Raw genomic sequence first — 26,737 nt, forward strand, 5'->3', positions numbered from 1 at the left:
CATTATAACATCTCATTATAAAATCACAAATCTCATTATAAAATCTCATTATAAAATCTCATTATATAATCTCATTATAAAATCTCATTATAAAATCTCATCATCCAGGTTGGTCATGTGTAGATACTATTTACCTGTTCCCAACACTGAGGAAGGAGCTCCTCCATGAGACGTGCTTGTCCCACATGTTGGGCGAAGGCTACACATCCTGTCAGGATCATCTGTCTGTGAAAATATAATTCAGTTAGTTACAATATTTATAGTGAAATAAACCCAGGGGGGTAAAACAACACCTGACACTATATCAGAGGGTAAAACATCACTCAACTCAATATCAGGGGGTAAAACACCTGACTCAATATCAGGGGGTAAAACATCACTTAACTCAATATCAGGGGGTAAAACATCACTTAACTCAATATCAGGGGGTAAAACATCACTTAACTCAATATCAGGGGGTAAAACATCACTTAACTCAATATCAGGGGTAAAACATCACTTAACTCCATATCAGGGGTAAAACATCACTTAACTCAATATTAGGTGGTAAAACATCACTTAACTCAATATTAGGGGGTAAAACATCACTTAACTCAATATCAGGGGGTAAAACATCACTTAACTCAATATCAGGGGGTAAAACATCACTTAACTCAATATCAGGGGTAAAACATCAATTAACTCAATATCAGGGGTAAAACATCACTTAACTCAATATCAGGGGGTAAAACATCACTTAACTCAATATCAGGAGGTAAAACATCACTTAACTCAATATCAGGGGGTAAAACATCACTTAACTCAATATCAGGGGGTAAAACATCACCTGACTCAATATCAGGGGTAAAACATCACTTAACTCAATATCAGGGGGTAAAACATCACTTAACTCAATATCAGGGGGTAAAACATCACCTGACTCAATATCAGGGGGTAAAACATCACTTAACTCAATATCAGGGGTAAAACATCACTTAACTCAATATCAGGGGGTAAAACATCACTTAACTCAATATCAGGGGGTAAAACATCACTTAACTCAATATCAGGGGGTAAAACATCACTTAACTCAATATCAGGGGTAAAACATCACTTAACTCAATATCAGGAGGTAAAACATCACTTAACTCAATATCAGGGGTAAAACATCACTTAACACAATATCAGGGGGTAAAACATCACTTAACTCAATATCAGGGGGTAAAACATCACTTAACTCAATATCAGGGGGTAAAACATCACTAAACTCAATATCAGGGGTAAAACATCACTTAACTCAATATCAGGGATAAAACACCTGACTCAATATCAGGGGGTAAAACATCACTTAACTCAATATCAGGGGGTAAAACATAACTTAACTCAATATCAGGGGGTAAAACATCACTTAACTCAATATTAGGGGGTAAAACATCACTTAACTCAATATCAGGGGGTAAAACATCACTTAACACAATATCAGGGGGTAAAACATCACTAACTCAATATCAGGGGGTAAAACATCACTTAACTCAATATCAGGGGGTAAAACATCACTTAACTCAATATCAGGGGGTAAAACATCACTTAACTCAATATTAGGGGGTAAAACATCACTTAACTCAATATCAGGGGTAAAACATCACTTAACACAATATCAGGGGTAAAACATCACTTAACTCAATATCAGGGGGTAAAACATCACTAAACTCAATATCAGGGGGTAATACATCACTTAACTCAATATCAGGGGTAAAACATCACCTGACTTAATATCAGGGGGTAAAACATCACTTAACTCAATATCAGGGGGTAAAACATCACTTAACTCAATATCAGGGGGTAAAACATCACCTGACTTAATATTAGGGGGTAAAACATCACCTAACTCAATATTAGGGGGTAAAACATCACCTGACACTATACCAGGGGGTAAAACATCACTTAACTCAATATCAGGGGGTAAAACATCACTTAACTCAATATCAGGGGGTAAAACATCACTAAACTCAATATCAGGGGTAAAACATCACTTAACTCAATATCAGGGGGTAAAACATCACCTGACTTAATATAAGGGGGTAAAACATCACTTAACTCAATATCAGGGGGTAAAACATCACTTAACTCAATATCAGGGGGCAGAACATCACTTAACTCAATATCAGGGGGTAAAACATCACCTGACTCAATATCAGGGGGTAAAACATCATCTGACTTAATATCAGGGGGTAAAACATCACCTGACTCAATATCAGGGGGTAAAACATCACTTAACTCAATATCAGGGGGTAAAACATCACTTAACTCAATATCAGGGGGTAAAACATCACTTAACTCAATATCAGGGGGTAAAACATCACTTAACTCAATATCAGGGGGTAAAACACTTAACTCAATATCAGGGGGTAAAACATCACTTGACGCAATATCAGGGGGTAAAACATCATCTGACTTAATATCAGGGGGTAAAACATCATCTGACTTAATATCAGGGGGTAAAACATCACCTGACTCAATATCAGGGGGTAAAACATCACTTAACTCAATATCAGGGGGTAAAACATCACTTAACTCAATATCAGGGGGTAAAACATCACTTAACTCAATATCAGGGGGTAAAACATCACTTAACTCAATATCAGGGGGTAAAACACTTAACTCAATATCAGGGGGTAAAACATCACTTGACGCAATATCAGGGGGTAAAACATCATCTGACTTAATATCAGGGGGTAAAACATCACCTAACTCAATATCAGGGGGTAAAACATCACTTAACTCAATATCAGGGGGTAAAACATCACTTAACTCAATATCAGGGGTAAAACATCACTTAACTCAATATCAGGGGGTAAAACATCACCTGACTCAATATCAGGGGGTAAAACATCACCTGACTCAATATCAGGGGGTAAAACATCACCTGACTCAATATCAGGGGGTAAAACATCACCTGACTCAATATCAGGGGGTAAAACATCACTTAACTCAATATCAGGGGGTAAAACATCACCTAACTCAATATCAGGGGGTAAAACATCACTTAACTCAATATTAGGGGGTAAAACATCACTTAACTCAATATCGGGGGTAAAACATCACATTACTCAATATTAGGGGGTAAAACATCACTTAACTCAATATCAGGAGGTAAAACATCACTTAACTCAATATCAGGGATAAAACACCTGACTCAATATTAGGGGGTAAAACATCACTTAACTCAATATCAGGAGGTAAAACATCACCTAACTCAATATCAGGGGGTAAAACATCACTTAACTCAATATCAGGGGGTAAAACATCACTTAACTCAATATCAGAGGGTAATATATCACCTGACTCAATATCAGGGGGTAAAACATCACATAACTCGATATCAGGGGGTAAAACATCACTTGACTCAATATCAGGGGGTAAAACATCACTTAACTCAATATCAGGGGGTAAAACATCACTTAACTCAATATCAGGGGGTAAAACATCATCTGACTTAATATCAGGGGGTAAAACATCACTTGACGCAATATCAGGGGTAAAACATCACTTAACTCAATATCAGGGGGTAAAGCATCATCTGACTCAATATCAGGGGGTAAAACATCACTTAACTCAATATCAGGGGGTAAAACATCACTTAACTCAATATCAGGGGGTAAAACATCACTTAACTCAATATCAGGAGGTAAAACATCACTTAACTCAATATCAGGGATAAAACACCTGACTCAATATTAGGGGGTAAAACATCACTTAACTCAATATCAGGAGGTAAAACATCACCTAACTCAATATCAGGGGGTAAAACATCACTTAACTCAATATCAGGGGGTAAAACATCACTTAACTCAATATCAGAGGGTAATATATCACCTGACTCAATATCAGGGGGTAAAACATCACATAACTCGATATCAGGGGGTAAAACATCACTTGACTCAATATCAGGGGGTAAAACATCACTTAACTCAATATCAGGGGGTAAAACATCACTTAACTCAATATCAGGGGGTAAAACATCATCTGACTTAATATCAGGGGGTAAAACATCACTTGACGCAATATCAGGGGTAAAACATCACTTAACTCAATATCAGGGGTAAAACATCACTTAACTCAATATCAGGGGTAAAACATCATCTGACTCAATATCAGGGGTAAAACATCACTTAACTCAATATCAGGGGGTAAAACACCTGACTCAATATCAGGGGGTAAAACATCACCTGACTCAATATCAGGGGGTAAAACATCACTTAACTCAATATCAGGAGGTAAAACATCACTTAACTCAATATCAGGGGTAAAACATCACTTAACTCAATATCAGAGGTAAAACATCACTTAACTCAATATCAGGAGGTAAAACATCACTTAACTCAATATCAGGGGGTAAAACATCACTTAACTCAATATCAGGGGGTAAAACATCACCTGACTCAATATCAGGGGGTAAAACATCACCTGACTCAATATCAGGGGTAAAACATCACTTAACTCAATATCAGGGGTAAAACATCACTTAACTCAATATTAGGTGGTAAAACATCACCTGACTCAATATCAGGGGTAAAACACCAATAAACTCAATATCAGGGGTAAAACATCACTTAACTCAATATCAGGGGGTAAAACATCACTTAACTCCATATCAGGGGTAAAACATCACTTAACTCAATATCAGGGGGTAAAACATCACTTAACTCAATATCAGGGGGTAAAACATCATCTGACTCAATATCAGGGGGTAAAACATCACTTAACTCCATATCAGGGGTAAAACATCACTTAACTCAATATCAGGGGGTAAAACATCACTTAACTCAATATCAGAGGGTAAAACATCACTTAACTCAATATTAGGTGGTAAAACATCACCTGACTCAATATCAGGGGTAAAACACCAATAAACTCAATATCAGGGGGTAAAACATCACTTAACTCAATATCAGGGGGTAAAACATCATCTGACTCAATATCAGGGGGTAAAACATCACTTAACTCCATATCAGGGGTAAAACATCACTTAACTCAATATCAGGGGGTAAAACATCACTTAACTCAATATCAGAGGGTAAAACATCACTTAACTCAATATTAGGTGGTAAAACATCACCTGACTCAATATCAGGGGTAAAACACCAATAAACTCAATATCAGGGGTAAAACATCACTTAACTCAATATCAGGGGGTAAAACATCACTTAACTCCATATCAGGGGTAAAACATCACTTAACTCAATATCAGGGGGTAAAACATCACTTAACTCAATATCAGGGGGTAAAACATCATCTGACTCAATATCAGGGGGTAAAACATCACTTAACTCCATATCAGGGGTAAAACATCACTTAACTCAATATCAGGGGGTAAAACATCACTTAACTCAATATCAGAGGGTAAAACATCACTTAACTCAATATTAGGGGGTAAAACATCACTTAACTCAATATCAGAGGGTAAAACATCACTTAACTCAATATCAGGGGGTAAAACATCACTTAACTCAATATCAGGGGGTAAAACATCACTTAACTCCATATCAGGGGTAAAACATCACTTAACTCAATATCAGGGGGTAAAACATCACTTAACTCAATATCAGGGGGTAAAACATCACTTAACTCAATATTAGGGGGTAAAACATCACTTAATTCAATATCAGGGGGTAAAACATCACTTAACTCAATATTAGGGGGTAAAACATCACCTGACTCAATACTGGGGGTAAAACATCACTTAACTCAATATAAGGGGGTAAAACACCACTAAACTCAATATCAGGCTGTGGGCTTATTACAGGACCAAAACATAGCATTTGTTGTTAATTTGATTGAATAACAATAGGGTTTGGCCATTTAAAAAATACAGTAAACCAAATGGGAAAAACCAAAACCCCTCCTTTTTTAAAACTTTTAAAAAGTTCCTTGTATTTATAAAAGTAAAACAATCATGAAGCAAAGCCTTTTGGTTTCTTAAAATTAAAAATTTTTAACAGTTTGCCTTTCCCCTTTTTTTTATAACCCCTACAGGTAAATTTTCTCCCCCAAAATAACATTGTCACATAAAAGTGGGGCCAGGTTTTCTTTTGGAAAGGAAATTTACCTGAAATAAAATATTTCCCATGACCCAGCCAAAATTTTTTTTTGGGTTTTTTAAAAAAAAAAGCCCCCACCTTAAATATAACCAAGATTAAAATAAAAGCTGTAATTTTGGTGATTTAAAATTTAGGGAAAGAAAAAAATAAACCAAACTTTAAAAGATAAACATTTAAACCAAAGGTTTTAAAATATAATTTGTGTGAAAAAAAAAAGGGGGGATCCCTTGCTTTAATCCCTTTAAAATTGAAAATTAAAAATTCCCCGTATATTTCCACATCCCCTTTAATTTTTCTTTTAAAATTCATGTTTCATCCCCTTTTGGGTAAAAACCCCCTCGGGTTTTAACGTGGGTTTTTAAAAAAGCCAAATTGAAAAATTCCCCCATATTTTTAATTTCCCCTTTAAATTTACCAAAAAAGGGGAAAATTTTTAATAAAAGGGCCCTGTTTTAAAAAAATTTGCGGGTTTAAATGGAAATGGTTTTGGACAATTAAAAGAAAAATGGCAGAGGACAAATTTATTCCAAAAATTTCCTTTTTTAAATAAAAATGCCCTTTGAATAAAGATTAAAATTTTAAAAAAAGGCATTTGGTTTTTTAAAATACAAAATCACCTTGCATCCTTTTTTAACTTTTTGTTTTTAAACTGAAAAATTAACATTTTCCCCTTACCTTTTTTAACTTTGGGGACAATTTTAAAAACATCGCCCAAAAAAAACCCCATTTTCCCTTTTTTTAAACCGCAAAAGAAATTAAAACGCAATGAAAAAATATCCCTTAATTATCAAGAAAAAAAAACAAAACATATTCCAAACTCTAAGAGTTGTTAAATTTTAAAAATTTCTTTATTTTTTTTTTTTCAAAATAAAATTACAACAATTTTTTAATAAAAGACTTTTACCAACAGAAGATTTTTAAATCTTTCTTAAAATTTTTTTTTTTTACCTTTTTTAATATTAATCCCAAATTTTAAAACCCAAAAAAAATTTCTTAAAAAATAAATTGTTTTAATTTTGATAAAAATCCCTTAAAATAATTAACTTAAACTTTTTTCACAGGTCCAAATATACCCTTTTTGTTTGGTATAAAACTCATCAAAAAATTTAAAATTTGGGGTGGTATTTGAAAGAAATTTTTTAGATTAATCAACTTTGTTGTTTTTTAAGTTTCTTTTTACTTTTAGTTTAAAACCTCTTCATTTAAAAAGGGCATTTTGAAAAATTTCATAAAATTTTAAATCAAATACCCCAATTTCAAAATCCAAAAACTAAAAATTGAAAAATTTAAAAAATTTATTTTTTTTAAAAAAAATACAAAATTTCATAGACACCAAAGAAAAAATTTTAAATTTTTTTCTTAAATTGTTTCTTCAAAAATTTTTCCCCGGGGGAAAAACCCCAATTCCCCTTAAAACTTTTTTAGATGTTTGTTTTCTTTGGTAAAAACATCAGAATTCCCAAAAAAATCTTTCATGATTCGGTTTTTATAAAAAAATTCTAAAAGGCCCTTCAAATTTATTTTTTTGAAAAGAAAATGGTTTAGAAATTTAACCTGTTTAGTTTGTGAATTGGGTTTTAAACTATGGATTTAAACTTTCGTGGGAACATGACTTTTTAAAACTTTTTTCAAATTAATTAAAAATGTTGAAAATTGTTTATTATAAAAAATTTTTTGTTTAAAAATATTTAAATTTTCCCCCAAAAATTTTTTTTTTAAAACTTATGAATTTTCTTTTTCTGAAATTAAATCCTTTTAAATTAATGTAAAACTTGTGGGGTCCCAAAATTCCCTCCCTAATTTTAATTAATCCGGGAAAACTTTTGATTTTAAATTTTTTAAAAAAGATTTGTTAAATTTTTTTGGACTTTGAAAACCTCCTGTTTCAGATTGAATGTTAACCCCTGTGTTACAAAGATTTGAACCCCCAACAAAAAACCCTTGACAAAAAAATTTTTAAAACCCTCTGTTTAAAATTTGAATGTTGAACTCCGTTACAAAATTAAAGTTGACCTCGTGTTCAAATTTAAAATTTGCCCCTCTGTGTTACTGATAAAATGTGAACCTCCTTTTTATAGATTAAATGTGACCCCTGTTTCTGATGAATTTGAACCATTTTTTACTATTAAAATTTAACCCCCTGTTTTTACTAATTGAAGTTAAAACCTCCTTTATAGATTTTTTGACCCTCTTGTTTTACAAATTAAATTTGAACCCTGTTTACCATTGAATTTTAACCCCCCTTTTTTTTAGATTTTGAAATTTTTTATTTTTTTAAAAAATTTTCTTTTTCCCCTCCTTTTTTCTTCTTTCCCTTTTTACTAAAGTTTTGTTACTAGAAAAAACCCCCCACTTTAATTTCCCTTTTTCTTGTTTCTAACCTTTTTTTATGATTGATTTGCCCCCAAACTTGTTGTTAACTTTTAAAGATAATTTATCCCGTTCACTTGTTTTTCCTCCACCATTGGATTTGATCCTTTTTTTAAAGGGAATTTAACCTTTTTACCCCAATTTTGAAACCCATTTTTAAAAATTAAAAATTTTATTTTTTTTTTTTTTTTTTTTTCTTTTTTTTTTTACTACTTTGGGTATTAAAAACAATCAAATTTTTTCAGGGTCCCAAACTTTTTTCATTAACGTTTGCCCTTATTTTTTCCAAAATTAATTTTTTTCCCAATTTTAGCACCTTTTTTTCCCCCCACAGGGATTTGTCTTTTTTTTAATAGTCAAAATTTACCTATTTTTTTGACCCCCAAAAGTTTTAAAATTTTTTTTTCTAAAAATAAAGGGGAAATTTCCCAAACAAACTGTTTGATTTTTCTAACCCCTATAAATTAGCCCAAAAAACTGTTTAAAAATCCTTTTCCCCTAAAGTTTTTTTTTTCCCTAGTTTTTCCTACCCCCCCTGGGTTTTTTTTTTTCCCTGACCCCCCTAGTTTTATTTTCCAACCCCCCGGGGTTTGATTTTTCGACCCCCCTGGGTTTTTTTTTTTTCCGACCCCCCCTATTTTTGTTTTTCGCCCCCAAAGGTTTTGTTTTTTTCTGCAACCCTATTTGATTTTTTCTGGCCCCCCCCCTAGGTTTTGTTTTTTTTTCCTAAAAAACCCTAGGTTTTTTTTTTTTCTGACACCCCCATTTTGATTTTCTGACCCCCCCCTATTTTGATTTTAAAAAAAATTTTTTTGACAACCCCCCTAGGTTTTGTTTTTTGCCAATCCCGGGTTTTATTTTTTTCTGCACCCCCAGGTTTTTTGTTTCCCCGAAAACCCCCTGGTTTTGTTTTTTTTCTGACACCCCCCTGGTTTTGTTTTTTTCCTAAACCCTCCCCGGGTTTTTTTTTCGCACCCCAGTTTGGCCTCAACCCCCAAGGTTTGCCGCCCCCCCCCAATTTTTTGGGGGGGGGGGGCCTGTAACCCGGGTTTTTTTTTAACCCCCCCCTTTTTTGAATTTCTAAAACCCCCATTTTTTATTTTTCTCCCCCTTTTTTTTTTTTTTTCTCCCCCCTGGGTTTTGATTTTCCTGAAAAACCCCCAGGTTTGTTTATCGTCATCCACTTTTTTTGGTTTTCTCTTCCCCCCAAAGGGGGTTTCTGTCACCCCCAAGGTTTTTGATTTCCGTCCCCCCCCCTAGGTTTTGATTTTTCTGACACCCCCTAGGTTTTGATTTTTCTGACACCCTCAAGGTTTTTTTTTTCTGACACACCCTAGGTTTTGATTTCTCTGTCTCCCCCCAAGGTTTTTTGATTTCTCTGCCCCCCCCCTAGGTTTTGATTTTCTAAACCCCTAGTTTTGATTTTTCACATCCCCTGGGTTTGATTTTTCGACTCCCCTGGTTTGATTTTTCCACATCCCCAATTTTTTGTTTTCTCTTCCCCCCAAAAGTTTTTTTTTCTCTGTCAACCCCTAGGTTTTGATTTTTCTGACACCCCCTAGGTTTTTATTTTTCTGACACCCCCTAGGTTTTGATTTTTCTGACACCCCTAGGTTTTTTTTTTTTCACCCCCCTGGTTTTGTTTCTCTGAAAAACCCCCTATTTTTTGATTTTTTTCATCCACTGGGTTTTTTGATTTTTTTCCCCCCCCCCCGGTTTTCTGTCCCCCCCCAGGTTTTGATTTCCTTCCCCCCCCCTGGGTTTTTGATTTTTCTTTCCCCCCCCTAGTTTTTGATTTCTCGTCACCCCCAAATTTTTTTGTTTTTTCTGATACCCCCAAAGGTTTTTGTTTTCTCTGTCACCCCAATTTTTTGATTTCTCTGTCCCCCCCCCTATTTTTTTGTTTTTTTCTGACACCCCCTAGTTTTGTTTTTTTCTGACCCCCCTGGGTTTTTGATTTTTCTGAAAACCCCCTAGGTTTTTTTTTTTTCTGAAAACCCCCCTGGGTTTTTTGTTTCTTTTTTGACACCCCCTAGTTTTTTTTATCTATTCCATAACAATTAACCCGTTTATTACCAGTTACAAGTAACCCAGTTTATAAATCGTATAACGAACCCTTTTTATGTATCGTTAAAACCGTCCCCCTTTGATGTTCAATACGCAAAACCCTTTTTATGTAATGAGTTTTTTACCGGATAAAACAAACCCCATTTTGTACAAATACCTTTAAACCCAGTTTATGTACCAGTTACAGAAAACCCATTTATTTTCATTAAACAACGTAACCCAGTTTTTATTATAACAAAAACCCCATTTAAATCAAAAACAAACCAAACCCCTTTATTATCAGTATACAACTAACCCCGTTGATTTACAAGTATAAAACTAACCCAGTTTATTTCTTAAAAACGTAACCCAGTTTATGTACCAATATCAACAAAACCCCCCTTTTATGTATCAGTATACATGTAACCCTTTATGTATCATTAAAACCGTAACCCATTTAAAATTACCATATACATGTAACCCATTTTATTATCGTATAAAAACAACCCCCTTGAGTACCTATACAATTAACCCATTTAATCATAAAAAACTCCCCATTTTTTATATATCAGTATCAACGCAACCCAGTTTATAAATCATTATACAACGTAACCCTTTTATGTTCTATACACAAAAAACCCTTTTTTATTATCAGTATACAATGTAACCCAGTTTTTATGTATAAACAATGTAACCCCCGTTTATGATCGATAAAAATGAAAACCCGTTTATGTACCAGTAAAAACAAACCCCGTTTTGTATCAGTATACAGTGGACCCGCGATAATCCGGACCCAAGTCCAAAACTCACACCCGGGACAAAATGCACGGGAAGGGTTTTTCCGTAACTTTTTGTACTCACCAGCCCGGGAAATTGGATTCCATTCCGAAGCCCTTTTTGGGACGGAACTACTTTTATTATAAATTTCCCTCAATAACCGGGACAATTTTTCACCCACGGGGAGAAAAAAATTCGGGGCAAGTCACCCGTGTCGACAGCTTAAGACTTCGCTTGACCTGTCTAGTCAAAGACCGCGGGCAGGTCTAGCCCCGGGTTTTTACCTGTGTTGATGTGAGCTTTTTTTTTTTAAACGGTACTTGCTTTTCCTCCCGCCTAAATGTTACAAAATTTAGCAAAAACATACAGCCTGATACAAAATTTAATCATCAAAATACATGTAAAAAATTTTGATCGGTAATTAACAATTAACCTTGTAAAATTGGGTAATCACGGATATCGGCTTGTAAAAAAACCCCGTTCGTAAAACGCGACTCATTAAAAAGATCATGTTTTTAAATTTACACACATTCACGTTTTAAAGCAGTGATCACAAGAACTGGGTTTATTACACACAAATTGTAAATATTCGTCTATTTTTAACTAACTCAATTTTTAAAGTAAATTTGGGGTTTAATAATCGCCCTTTTGGGTATTCCCCCGCTGGTGTCGCGTACTTTTAAATAGTATTTGGGGTTTCGGGTACGTAAAACAAAAAAAAAAAACATGGACTGACGGAAAAGTTGTAAAATCCGGGATTTTTTTAAGGTATTTAACGTTTGTAATTTTTCTACTTGATGTAACCTGGGGGATTTGACCATGTTTTTGTTTTGTGTACTTTTTCCCCCTTAAAAAAAACGACTTTCCTTTTCATGTTCTTTGAAAACATATTTTTTTTTACTTTTTTTCAAAACAAAAAAGAATCATATAAAACTAAGTATATTTTTGTTAAAAAAGTCTGAAAGTCTGACGTGTTTTGAAACTCCCGGATTGTATAATCAAAGGGGGGATAAATCTTACTGACAATTTTTTTGACCTTTACAAAAAAAAACAAAACCCCAAAAAACCCCAAACCGGGCGGTTTGGGACTGGGAACGAAGGTGCGAATTACGGGGCCCCCGTAAAACAATGTACCCAGTTTTATGTCCCCCGTTACAAAAAAACCCCCTTTTGATGTATCAGATACCCAACGTAACCCCCCAGTTTATGTAAACAGTTACAATGTAACCCATTTTGGGGGGACAAAACATTACCCAGTTTAGGGGCAGTATCAATGAACCCATTTTAAATCGTGCCCCGGTGGTCAAACTTTAAGCTACCAACCCTGTCATGAAGTGTTAGAGAACTTGCGCTTTGTATCGGTATAATGTTTTGTACAAAAGCCCCGTGTCATATAATGTCCTATGTACCTGTGTATATAGTTGTTTTTTGGTGACGTTTTTTGGGTGGCGCAAAGGGTTGGGTTGGTGTGTCCTTTACCCCAGACCCTAACCCTGGCCTTAACTTTACCTGGCCTTGCCCAAAAGGGGGAGTGCAGCACAACGGCAAACCCTGCCCAACTACACGTCTGGTATAAAACCTGTTTTGCTTTTTACGGGCCACAGTGCTTCATTTAATTTATTTAATTTAATCAAATATAAAAACCCTAAATTTAAGTAAATTTTTGCTTTTTGATATTAATACTTAAACTAATTTTTGGGATTTTAAATATCTGCCCTTATTATGTTAAAATTTTTTTTTTATAACTACACGGGGTCCCCGGGCTCCATGGGTCAAAGCTTTTTGGGAAAAATGTTTAAATAATGCTTTTGAAAAGTGTAATTAATAAATAGAATAAATATAACATTAAATAACCTAAAGAATTTTAATTGTTAAGTATTTAAATAATCAAAAATTTTCAGTTTCCCCCGTGGGCCCCCGGGAGAAGTTTTTTTTTTAGGGGGAGGGGGGGGTGGCGGTTTTTAGTTTAAATAAAAACCCCGGCCCCCCCAAATTAAGGTTTTTTGGAAAGAAGGGAAACCCCCCCCATAAAAACCCGGGGGAGGGGGAAACGGGTTTTTCTTTTGGAGGGGAGGGGATGGCCCAAAAAACCATGGGGGGATCAACGGAAATAGGGAAAGTGGGGGGAAACCCTTTGGAGCAAGAAAAGTGGCCCCAGGTTTTGGCGTTTGTCAACGTTTTCGCCGGGCCCCACTTTCGAGACTGGGAAGAAACGGGGAGTTTTTTTTTTCCTGTGAAAAGGGTTTTTGGTGGAGGAAAAGAAAAGGGCCAGGGGGAAAGGGGTTTTTTGAGTTTAAACCATTTTTGTTGGTTTAAAAGAAGTTTTAAAAAAAGGAATCGGGGGGCCAGAAAATTTTTAAAAAAGGAACTAGAAAAAATTTTTTACAGAATTTTTTTTTTCAGGTGGGTTTTATTTGTCGTTTAAAATTTGCATTCCTGTGTTTTTTTTATGGGGGAAAAAAATTTTATTAAATGTAAATGAAAAATCCCCATTTTCCCCCTTATTTAAATTATCGGAAAATCGGTTTATTTTTAGGAATTAAAAAAACCCAATTTTACCCTTTTTCTTAAAAAAAAACTTTAAGTGATATTATTTCAAAACTTTTATTTTTCTTGCATGCTTGGTTTTTTTCCCCGCTAAAATTCCGGGAACCCTAACCTTTCCCCTTGCCCTGGCCCACTGTCGGGGGAATCTCTTTGGAGTGGGGGAGTCCAAGTGGGTTTTTTTAAAATTTTCGTCCCTTTTTTTTATGACGCTTTTTAATTCTAATACTTAGAATTGCCCCTTACTATTTTTTGTATTTTTTGTTCAGTTAATTGTAGGTTTGTCATTTTGATCTTTTAATATCAACTGTCATAGGTTATATTTTAGTAAGTCCGAAATTTATTGTAATTTCCTAATGTTTTTATAAAAAAAAAACCATATTTTACCAATAATTTTTATAAAACATTTGGTTTTTTACAAAAATTAACTGATTTTTGGTTCCATTGAACCATTTCCTTTATCATTTCCTTCCGGGGGAAAACTGAACTTTTCCAATTAGGGTTGTTCTTCCTTTTTTTTTTTATGTGTTTTTATACATGTGACCCACTAAAGAAGGGAATTCATTATTTAGGGATCAGACTTTTTAAACTGCTATTGATTTGGGAGTTTGAAATTAAAAGTTTTATTTCCATAGGGCCCAATTTTTACGTAAGAATTTTTTGGGAAATCCCCATACTCTTAAAAGGTGGTAAATCCGGGGAAAAACCAAACCCATTTTTCATTCCAAACTCAAGACTCATTTTAAATGGGGGGAGTTTGAAAAAAGAAAACACTTTTCCCCCGACGAGGTCAATACTAATTCAAGTCTTGTTACCCCCTCATCTTAGGTTAGACTTAGTTAGGTCAGGAATCGAGAAAACCCCGGGTAATCCCCCCCCATCTCTTGAATTTTTTGTCTTACAAGATGGGATCCACCACCTCTACTAGCTAGGTTTGGATAAAAAAATTTTGTTTCAATTTGTACTTTTGGGTGTAAATATTCATACAAACCCAAAAATACTTGGTTTCTGGGGATATCTTGTATGCGTTTTCTTTTAAATTCCCCGTAGGGAGGGGTTGTCCCAAACACTTGGATACTGATTTCCTCTTAGTTCATTTTTAAATATATTAATTTGTAGTTTTTATATTTTTATTTATCTGAGATGGCAGACTCAAAAACCACCACAGGACCTCCAACTTGGGGGCAGGGAGATTGACCTCTGGCTACCTTTTGCGCCAGAAAAAAGTGCTATGTCCATTTTCCCAAAATGGGGTAAAAGCATGCTATTTTAAAATCCGGCTCTATCAAACCCTGCTTGTCGCAAGCTCCCCTTTTTTGTTAAAAACTGCGAGCAGTGACAAAAGGGATGGGAGGGGCCCAAGGTTCATTTAAAATTTATTTCGCGGGCTTGGGGATGGGGGGAATACCATTACTTTCCTTTACCCCCCTATTCAAAATTTTTCCATTTTTGGGTCTGGGGGGGGATTGGGGGGTTTCCCCTAACTCCATCGCTGAATAGGGAAAACACACCTTTTACCCCAGTTCCGAAAAAACCCTCATTTTCAGGAGATGATTTACCTCAAAGTGGTAAAACCCCATAAGGATGGGGATACGGGGGTCGGGGTTTTACATTGAACAAAACCCCGTCCGAAGAGCTTTTCTTCGGCTATAGGAAACCCAGGGTATCGCTGTCAGACCTTAACCTTTGGTCCATGCAACTTTGGTATTCTGAAAAATTGGACCCTTTTTTGGGAATGGCTTCTAAGAAGTTGTATTACACTTCTTTCTGCTACACCCAAAAAAAAGGGGGAATCGTCACCGCTTCGTGCAGACAAGGCACTTTGCAGCTTGCCATAAACGGGACATGTAACCCTTTAGCCAGGATGACATACCGATCCAATTTTGGACTGGCTTGCGCTGCACAGATTTTAAAAGGCCCGACCGTCACAAATATACTCTATTAAGTCATACACTTTCGTTAGGAGGGTTTAGAGCGGTGACCTAACCACCCACACAAAAAACGGCCCAAAACCCACAAAGGCAAGCCCAACAAGCCCTTACAAGTTTTTGGGGATGATAAAAAACTTGAAAGCTCATGAGCAGGGAAATGCCTTTAGAGCAAAAAAACAAATCCCCGAAAAGAAATTTAGGGTACTGTAATTTATAAAAAAAGGTAATGGGGAGGGGTATAAAAAAAAAGGAATCCCCCGAAGTCCCCCCGGGGGAATACCAAAAAGGTAATCCCCCGGAGGGCAATATTAAGAACCCAAGTAAATCCCCCAGAAGTCCCCTTTTAAAAAAGGGGGATCAAAGCCCAAAAAAGGGGGGGAAAACCCCCCTTTTGTAGGGGATGATTTAGGAGATTGATAAATCCGACCCCAGGTTTCGATGAACAAAATTTTGTCTCATATTGACGGGGTCCATTTAAAATGGGAAAGACAAAATTTGTTTTCCCCTTTCTGTCTATTGTATGTTTCCCAATTGTAAAATCCCTTAAACCCCAGCCTTTTGTTGGCCCAAAAATTTAAACGTTGGAGGTTCCAAAGTACCATTTTCTTTTAATTTGGAGGCTGTGTTCAGTTTTTTCTTCCCATGGTGGTGTTCCAATTACCCGTGCCCAATAACCCTAAAGTTTCCCTGGGGTTTAGGGTGGGGAAAATTTAGTGGTGGGAAAAAAGGAAACTCCTTTTTAACCTTTTTCCAAGGGTGCTTGGCGCCCTGGTGACCCAAATTTGTTGGTCTTTAAACCCAGGTTTAAACTTCCAAAAAACTTTTTTCCCAAGTTTCATGGGCCCCCAAACCCTTAAAGAAATGTCCCTTGGTTGGGGAGGGGGAATTTTACAAACGGGGGCCCGAACAGGGCAAATCCCCTGCATTTGGGGGAACCAAAATGGGGTGGGTATTTTTCCCCCCTTAAAAAGGTTTTTGGGGAAAAAAAGACTTGTCAAACCCGGTAAAACCTCCGGTTCTTTTAAACTGTCTAACCCCCGGGGGTTAAAAAACAACATCTTAAAATTTTGGGGACCTAAAGATTAAATTTTTGGAAGTGGGGCCCCAAAAAAAATGGGCCCCAAGATTTTTCTGATTTTTAAATCAGGGGGAAAAAATTGGTGACACCCTACCAAGGAAACCTCCCTTAATTGAAAGATACCGAACTGGCCGAGTCTTTCCAATCTCAAGGAGGAAAGACAAGGGGAAACATTTTTCTTTTGGACGGGTTTCTTTAAGAACCATTTTGGTCTAACAACCCCAGTTAAAAAAGAAGGTGGGGAAACCCCCTTAAGAATGTTTAAAATTTTCCTATGAATTCGATTTCGAAATTTGGCCCTCCCAAAAAAGGGTTGTTTTGAAGGGGTAAAAACACGGCTTAACCCCAAAACCCCCAAATGGAATTCTTTAAATTTCAAGTTCTAACTGGGGGTTTTTTCTGAAGGAGGAATTCGAATGACCCAATTTTTAAACTGCGCTTTGAAAACAAATGCAAATTTGGCCAAAAAACCGTCAATTTTCAAGGGAAAAACCCCCTTTTTACGGGTCATTCTGTTTTCACAAAGGGTTAACAGGGGAGGGTTTCAAAATTTTTAAGATCCGGATTTTCCCCCCAAAAAATCAAAAAAAAACCCTTTAAAGATCTTCTTGTTTTCCTGTCCCCAAAAAAAAGGGGCCAAAGAAAAGATTCCCTGGGTAGGGGATACCCCCCCGAAGGCTTTTGTACCATACATCTTTACTTTCCCCTTTTGAATCAGATTTTCCAACCTTCTTGTTAAACCAAAGGGCCCAGAAAGGGTTTTGGGTTGCTTCCCAAATAACCTTTTTTAAGGGGGGGTTTGGGTTTCCCGGGGGCCCGGGTTTTAAAAGGCCGATGAAAGAAATTTCCCGCCATTTTTGGAATTTCTTTGTTCTGGGCCCTACTGAAAGTTCCTTACCCGATGGCAACACTTTTAGGTACACAAAAATAAAAACCCCCCCCCTTTATTTGGGGAAAACAGCAAAACCGGGGGAAGAGTCAAAGGGGTTGCCTATTAAAAAATTTAAATTAGTTTTATAAGCGGGGGCCGTCTAAGGGGTTCGAAAAGGGGGGGTTTTCAAAAAAGTACAAGCAAGGGAAGTTTTTCCCCGATTTGAAGATTACCTTGCTTCTTTTTTCCCCGAGAGGGTTTTTTCCCCTTTTTCAGAAACTGTGGTTTTCAAAAAACCCCCCCGGGCCCAAACACCCTAAAAGGGTGTAAAACTCTCTGGTGTATTTGGGAAAAAAAAAGCCCAGAAAATCTTGGGGGGTTTGAATTTGCGGGAAGGGTTCCCCGAAAAAAAGATTAAAAAAAACCGAGGGGTGTGCATTATGGGGTTCGCTTTGGGCTACTTAAGGGGTTTTGAAGAAAAACACAGTAATGGTGACCCGTTTAAAATTAATTCCCCGGGATTGGGAAAAGTCCCAATGTTTAAGTGGTACAGGGGGGACCAAAACGTTGAACGGGTTTTTTTTGGCCAGGGTGGGAAATTTATTTTTTTTTTTTGGTTGAAACTTTTTAGGTGTTTGGAAAACCCCTACTGTCCCAATGCCCCAATTAGTCAGTTCCAAAGTTTCTCGCCAATGGGGGTTCTCGCATGGTATTTACCTTGGGAAAGGAAAGGGGGGGCTAGAAAACTTTTTGGGTTTCAGACCCTTTCAGTATGCCCAAACTTCCCAACCAGGCCAAATTAGCATCAAGCCAGGGTTGAGAAAAATTTAGGGCCCCCTAAAACCCTTTTCCTTTGGGCCCGATTCAGTACCAGGGCAGAATTTTGAAAGCAAAGTTATAAAAAATTTTCCCCAAGTACTGAGTGGGAGAAAACCAAATCCCCTAAACCCCTCCATGGGCGGGGTTTGAACGGGCAAACCCAAAAATGTTGGGTTAGGTTTGGGGGAAGAAAAAAGTTGGAATCCCCTTGGGTCCCTTTTTTCAGCAAAATCAACAAAAAAAAAGCCCAGGGAAAACTTTCTTAATTTTTTGGGGACCCGGACTTGGTAGGGCATTTCTTGGCACGATACCCCCTGAGATGTGGGAGTCTCAAAATTTGAAAAACTTAACTGGTTAACTTGCTACCAAAGTGCCTCGGGGAAATGAAAAAGGGGAAGGGTAACAAAGAAGTTTGAATGGGGGGTGGAAAAAGCTAATTAAATAACCGGGTTCTGATTAAACTTTATATTTTAAAAAAGTTTTCAGCTAAATTTGGGTAAGGAACCCCCCTTTCCTAGTTGGCCCCAATTTTGATATTTATACCCATCCAAAGGTCAAGGTTATAAAAATTTTTTAAACCGTCCTTTTTTTTCAGGGTTACCAAACAGCTGCCCCAACCAAGGGAAAAAAATATAAATGCCGGAATTTAGAAGTTGAAGTTTCCCCTCAAAATCTGACCCTGATAGTCGATGAGGGGGGACCAAGATTGTTATTTTCCTGCGGAGCCCAACCCGACGACTTTCTGGCCGCAGATGCAACCCCAACGTTTAGGGGGCCCGAAACGGTAAAAAAGGGGTTGTGTAAAACCCCATGCGGAGTAAATAAAAAAATAAAAACCCCCAATTGTAAATTTCTATTTGATGGGGGGGGCTCATTAACCTTTTTATTTGGGGTTTAAATTTTTCCAAAGGGGGGGGGAAATTTTACAAAAAAAATTTTTAAAAAAACTTTTTTTTTTTTTTTTTTTTTTTTTTTTTTTTTTTTTTTTTTTTTTTTTTTTTTTTTTTTTTTTTTTTTTTTTTTTTGGGGGGGGGGGGGGGGGGGGGGGGGGGGGGGGGGGGGGGGGGGCCCGGGGGGGGCTTTCCCCAAAAAAGGGGTTTTCAAAGCTTTTGGGTTTTAAACTTTTAAAGGTAAATTTATATTGCCTTTCCTTTTGGTTTTTAAAAAAAAGGGGGGGTTTTTAACCCTATGGAAAAAAAAATTTTGGACAAAATAAAAAAATAATTTTTAAACCCGAGCTTTTGCTGAGTCGCGACAGCCAGTGCAACCACATACTGTTGGTTCAGGGGATTCTCCGAAACAGGGTAATAAGGGTGTGTGTCGAAATTCCAACACTGCAGGCAGTGAAAGTCAGACACAAGACTCTATACCAGCTGCAAGGCCCAGGCGAGTCTGTAAATCTCCTAACTTGTATGGGGAATGGCTCATGGGAACCTTGGTACCGTCCAATTCTGGAGCTGAGGTCTACGTCTAGATACTCAGAGCAGTGGGAGAATGTCGTGGTGGACAAAGTTTACTTCAAATTGTGAAATTAATATTTAATCTCTACAGCTACTTGTGTGTATTACCTTATGGTTTACCATTAAATAAGTAGAAACTGCAGCATAATTGTAATTTACATTCAATTATAAAGTAAAAGATTAATATTCACATCAGGAAAGCTTTGTTCCACATGGCAGAGGAGAAAATCTCTAAGTAGTTATGGAATATATAATTATATTACCTTGGGACACTGGCCAAGGTGATAATTTCATTTTATACAGATGTTAATTTTAGATTTTTCATTCTATAGTGTTATATGAGCAGTTATCTTGTATTCCTCGTAGGTAGGGATTGCCCCAATCACTTGGATATTAGATAATTAGCTGCTCATTCTTTTATATTATTAGTAGATTCAACCATTGTGGTTGATATATTAGTTTAAATGCCAGGAGTCATTTTCCTTTGCAGGGGAGAATGTCACGGTGGTCAAACTTTAATAGTCTGACCAACACCTGTACATGTAAAGTGTGTATAGATACTTGCGCTGTGTATCGTGTATAATGTTTGTACAAGTCCCCGTGTCATATAATGTCCTATGTACCTGTGTATATAGTTGTTATGGTGACGTATGAGAGGTGAGCGCAAGGATTGGTTGAGTGTGTCACTTTGACCCTGCATGACCCTATACCCGTGCACGTGGAAAACTTTACCTGGGCCTTGCCCAGGTGAGTGCAGCCACAACGGCTATAGACCCTGCACCAACATACACGTCTGGTATAAGCCTGTGTGCTTTACGGCCACAGTGCTTCTAGGTAAGTTTATTTAATTTAAAATAATAATATAAATACATATTTAATGTATTTTAGCTATTTGATATATAAAATACATTAAACTAATATATTTGCATTTTAAATATCTTGCCCTTAATATGTTAAAATATTTTACATATGACGTACACGTGGTCGGGCTCCATAGGGTCAAAGCTATTGTAAAAATAATGTATTATAATTGCTTATTGTAAAAGTGTAACTATGGAATAAAATAGAATATAATATAAACATATAAAATATACCTAAATGAATATTTAATGCGTTAAGTATTAAATAATGTAATTGTCGGCATCGTTTACACGTGTCCGTATGTATTTTAGGTATTGTTCTTTTTATTTCAGGTCACTGTCTCCGTGTGTGTGTCTGTGTTTATGTTAAATAAACTGTGCTTCATTTGAACATTGTTTGTGCATAATTGAAGAAATACCCACATATTATACTACTCGTGTGACATCAGTATACAACGTAAACTAGTTTATGTATCAGTATACAACGTAACCCAGTTGATGTACCAGTATACAATGTAACCCAGTTTATGTATCAGTATACAATGTAACCCAGTTTATGAATCAGTATACAACGTAACCCAGTTTATGTATCAGTATACAACGTAACCCAGTTGATGTATCAGTATACAGCATAACCCAGTTGATGTATGAGTTTATGTACCAGGATACAACATAACCCCATTGATGTAGCAATATACAATGTAACCCAGTTTATGTACCAATATACAATGTAACCCAGTTTATGTATCAGTATACAACGTAACCCAGTTTATGTACCAATATACAACGTAACCCAGTTTATGTACCAATATACAACGTAACCCAGTTTATGTATCAGTATACAACATAACCCAGTTTATGTGTCAGTATACAATGTAACCCAGTTTATGTATCAGTATACAATGTAACCCAGTTTATGTATCAGTATACAACGTAACCCAGTTTATGTATCAGTATACAATGTAACCCAGTTTATGTATCAGTATACAACGTAACCCAGTTTATGTATCAGTATACAATGTAACCCAGTTTATGTATCAGTATACAACGTAACCCAGTTTATGTATCAGTATACAATGTAACCCAGTTTATGTACCAGTATACAACGTAACCCAGTTTATGTACCAGTATACAACGTAACCCAGTTTATGTATCAGTATACAATGTAACCCAGTTTATGTATCAGTATACAATGTAACCCAGTTTATGTACCAGTATACAACGTAACCCAGTTTATGTACCAGTATACAACGTAACCCAGTTTATGTACCAGTATACAACGTAACCCAGTTTATATACCAGTATACAACGTAACCCAGTTTACGTACCAGTATCATTACAGAGGTTCCCCTTATTATTTGGAAAGTAACCTGTGTTATATCACGTCCAAAAGAGAATTAAGGTATATTGTGTAAGAACTGGAATTAACATATTTTGGCCAGGTGCCACAACAGGAATCGAACCTGGGTCTTTGGTGGGATATTTCATGGCTCTACTGACTCATCCACAAAGAAATGCTCCATCAACTGAGTGATAGAGACTTATTTAACACTATGTACAACCCACTCCTTTTGCACTGTTCTGTTTTTCTTCCAAGGTTTCCCACCTCTCAATCAGACTCTCAATACAAACATCATAGGGTACACCAATGTAAAAAAAAAAAAACAGGAAAAAGTGCATTCCTTCTGAGTGCCCCAACAGGAATCAAACTCAGGTCTATGGAGTGAAAATCAAAACTCAACAAAATGAGCCAAAGAAGCATGGACACTATGTACAAAACACATCGACCCATTCTGTTTAACCTGATAAAACTCCCTGTTTTAATGTGTCATTGTACTATGGTGTATTTTGTCCCACAATCAAGTTACAATGTTTGCTATGTTAACCCCCTACCTGGACATTTCTGATAGCTGGTGCTCTAGATCTACTTTCTCTGTCTGTATCAATATTACTTGGTCCTCAAGTTCTTTGATCTGGAAATCCTGAAAAAAAAATCATTTAAATATTGAATTTAGATATATTCCATATTCCAAATGTGCATTCCAATATTCCACAGAAAATCAGAAACATTTACATAATTCTGTCCTTCCTTAACAACTACTAACAACTGAAACGAAGTAAAGAATATATCATATGTTACAGTAATTCCAGTGTATCTATAACATTGGAAAGTAATCACATGATAACAACAGTACATCAATATGTCTAGTCCTTACCAACTGTTCCTTCACTGTGATCCATTCTTGTTCTAGTTCTCCAATACGATCTTCTTCCAGATTTACCCAGCATTCCACATTGCTTGTTTCTACTTCCTGTGTAACATGACTTCCATAGTCCTTGTATAAATGTAAGAGGTCTGGAGGTCTTGGAATGTTCAATCCAACATCATCCCAGTCTTCAAAATCCTGTACAAATTTCAATTTCATTACTGAATAATCAATTTTGCATTGTTTGTATGCAGAGTGTGACTTTCTGCTTGGTTGAAAATTTTTTTCATACCTATATGAAAAAAATATCTGAAAATGGCACGAAAAATGTGACATCACAAAACCGCCATTGACGTTGCTTATTGATTAGTGAAAAAGAATCCCTTATAAGATCTGTTGAATTTTATATAAAACATGTTTTAATTTTGAAAATCAATTTCAAAAATTAATTATAAGCATTGAGGCTAATTATTTTTTTAGTTTCATAGGGATATGAAAAACATTTTGTTTGCAAACTGTATAAATCCGCGTAGCATCAATTCTTAATTGAATTTGACTATTAATGAATTGTGAAATGCAGTTTGATTTTTTTCTTTCTTCCTTTATTATTGTTTCTGTAGGTGTTTTTTTCTGATTGACACCCAATATTTACAAACTTACCTGATCCTCATTTTCTTCGCTGAATGTAACTGAAGTGAGTTTGTAGTTGTTCATCAGGAGATACTCGTTCACTAGATAATTAAGAGCTCGCTTGTCCAGGGGTCGTATTGGATCATCCTTACCCATCTGTGTAAATCCTTCTGTCACATTTTCTGTACATTCATTTTCTACAATTGATCAACAAACATTTGAATACAAAAGGGAAGACAATGATAAAATACTTGTTGTTGTTGTTAGTACATCACAGATTTGTAGATGAAAAGATTTACCCAGTGATTAATCACATTCTAACACAAGAGGCCCATGGGCCTTAATGGTCATCTGACAAACACTTACAGCAGGGACACACCCCTCAATCCAGCATCATTACCATTAATTATCTATACGCAGCCAATTATATTTCAGATCAAATCTTCTATTTATCCATTTTGGCTTAAAGTAGGAGCAGCATCTTAAAGCAAAATTTCAGCCAAGTTCCCATTTTTGGGGCATGCCCATCTGTCCCACCCATTGGGACAAGCCTCATTTATATCAAATAGGGATTTCCCTTCCCCAGTGATATTTCATACTAAATATTGTTGTAATCAATTAAGGCATTAATGTGGAGTAGCATTTTAAATCAATATTTAATCTAAATGCTCCTTTTGGGCGCCCCACCCTTCTTTCCCCAGGGCTCAGACCTGTCTCATTTATATAAATCATGATTGCTGTTCCCTTAGGATGTTTCAAACAAAATTTGATTCAATAAAGGCATTAAGAAGGAGTACAATTTTAAAGCAAACGTTTTGCTAAGTTCTCCTTTTGGGGCCTCGACCCTCTGTCCCCAGGGGCCCCATAAGCCTCATTTATATAAATTGTGATTGCCATCCCCTTATAATGTTTCAAACCAAATATGGATGTAATTCACCCAAGGATTAAAGAGGAGTACGGTTTTAAAGCAAAAATTGACCAAAGTTTCCCCTTCGGGGCCCTGCCACTGTGGCCCCAGGGGTCAGCCTGCCTGATCTATATAAAAATGATTGCCCTCCTCCAATGATGCTTCAAACCAAATTTGGAAGTAATCCACCTAAGGGTTAAGGAGGAGTAGTGTTTTGAAATCAAAAGTCTTACGCACAGCGGACGACGACGGACGGAACACGGACGGAACACAATGGATATAAGTCATCCTGACCCTTTGGGTCAGATGACCTAATAAAATGAAACAAAATTTATATTTTGCTCAGTGTCATATAATTTGTTTCTGTCATTATAAATAACCAACATAGTTTTTAGTTATCTTACATTGAGAGTGTGATCAAACACAATGAGATTGAGTTTAATGTCTATGTCATTCAAAGGATTTGTGTGGTACAAATATAAATGTAGCATTATGTTTTAAATTCAATGCGAAAAATGATTTAAAATCCTAATTAAGTACTCGGAATTCTGTTTTTTACAGCTGATGTATAAACCTGTGATACTAACAATGACACTACTATGAAATAAGTCCTTATCTACAGACATACTCTTATAGCATTGCTTACAATGCATCCTTTACTGAATTAGAGTTGTTTAAAGGAACACAGTAAAAACATTACTTTTATTTATTGGTCATAGTTTATATACTTCCATTTACATTTATATATGCTATCCAGATATTCACAGGCGATTTTCAAAGTGCAGCTTGACCTTCCAGATATTTTTCTGAGTTTTTCAGATTTTTTGTATTATGGACACAATACTGGGCATTTTCAATTTATTTTTGGAAAAACAAAAACAAAAATGCATTGGGAATGGGGCTGTTTTGTACACCCAGTTATATAGACAGGAAAAACACTGCATTGGTACCGGTCACTGAAGTTTTACCTGCTTCCTTAGTTAGGCTGGCTCGGAGTGACTTTATTGTTTCCTGTGCCTTTCGTAGCTCAAACTCAAGCACTAAGAAGATAAAAATGAAATAATTGTGTAAGTAAAATGTACTAAGATTCTTAAGCAACTCAAATACATGAATTTCTGGATTAATGTTTTAATTCAAATTTATGGTTTAAAAATTATCAGATATCATTATTATTTAACAAGCTTGTCACTTGTATATCAATTGTGTGTTATTGTTTAACAAGCTTGTCACTTGTATATCAATTGTGTGTTATTGTTTAACAAGCTTGTCACTTGTATATCAATTGTGTGTTATTGAGAAAAGAAACAGGGAGTACTTGAGATTATAATGACTATAAAATAAGTGTCAATTATCCCATGGAATCAGTATTGTCACCTGCGACTCGTTCATCCACCTGACCAGCTCCATCATCAGAGTACCTTGCAAAGTCAAGCGAATCAAATGTCTGAATGCTGGAGGTTCTTGCTGAAAATTGATAATAATGGACATCAACTTAAAAGTTACCTCATTATAAAAACTAAAATGAAACTAAAATATTTCTTTTACTACTTAACCTTTTATAAGTTTTGTGAATTTGGTCTCTAGTATCTTGTCAAATAGCATAGTGTTTGATATCAGATAAACCCCATAGGTACAAAAGGATGCTTTTAACAAAGACTAGTTATTTCTGCATTGAAATATTTACATTCTTAAGTTTCAGTGCTCAAAAAGTAGTAAATTATATCAAATATGAAAAGATTTTAAATAAGTTACAACCCCACTTGAAGCCATTTGAATTACAGTTGCTTATCATAACTTCAACATACATGTATATGCAATTGATAACTATATATATACATGTATTCTTATTTTTTCATTATGTTTCTAGAAATGATAAGGTTCAATCCCGAAAACTCTGGTTTACTAGATAGCCTGGTGCGATACTACATATATGTGGTACACATTATAACATTAACCAGTGATAACTTAGTGGACACTTGAATTCCTGCTAACATAATAATAATAATTATAATGCTTAGCTAGCTTATTCAGGTAAAAAAGCATATGATATAAACATAAAATACAAGAAGAAAACAAGGTATATTAAGATACAAACACATAATGATTTCATATTTAAGTTAATAATGATTATTATTTTGGCACTTGAATAAATGTAAT

At 35.8% G+C, this 26,737-nt stretch overlaps 1 protein-coding gene and 1 long non-coding RNA gene across 2 annotated transcripts in view; one reads left to right on the forward strand and one right to left on the reverse strand.

Moving 5' to 3' along the window:
- LOC117338520 (RAB11-binding protein RELCH-like) overlaps positions 1–26,737 on the reverse strand; it is a 238,637-nt gene that overhangs the window by 209,913 nt on the left and 1,987 nt on the right. The window contains 6 exon segments of the mRNA XM_033899876.1: positions 135–225; positions 22,730–22,818; positions 23,053–23,241; positions 23,704–23,870; positions 25,549–25,620; positions 25,955–26,044. Of these exon segments, the coding sequence (XP_033755767.1) occupies positions 135–225; positions 22,730–22,818; positions 23,053–23,241; positions 23,704–23,870; positions 25,549–25,620; positions 25,955–26,044 (698 nt within the window).
- Positions 19,765–21,224, forward strand: LOC117338649. Its single transcript, XR_004535006.1, has 2 exons — positions 19,765–20,810; positions 21,170–21,224. It is a non-coding gene; the product is annotated as an uncharacterized LOC117338649 (long non-coding RNA).

This window comes from Pecten maximus, chromosome 11, assembly GCF_902652985.1.
Source record: "Pecten maximus chromosome 11, xPecMax1.1, whole genome shotgun sequence".
NCBI lineage: Eukaryota > Metazoa > Mollusca > Bivalvia > Pectinida > Pectinidae > Pecten > Pecten maximus.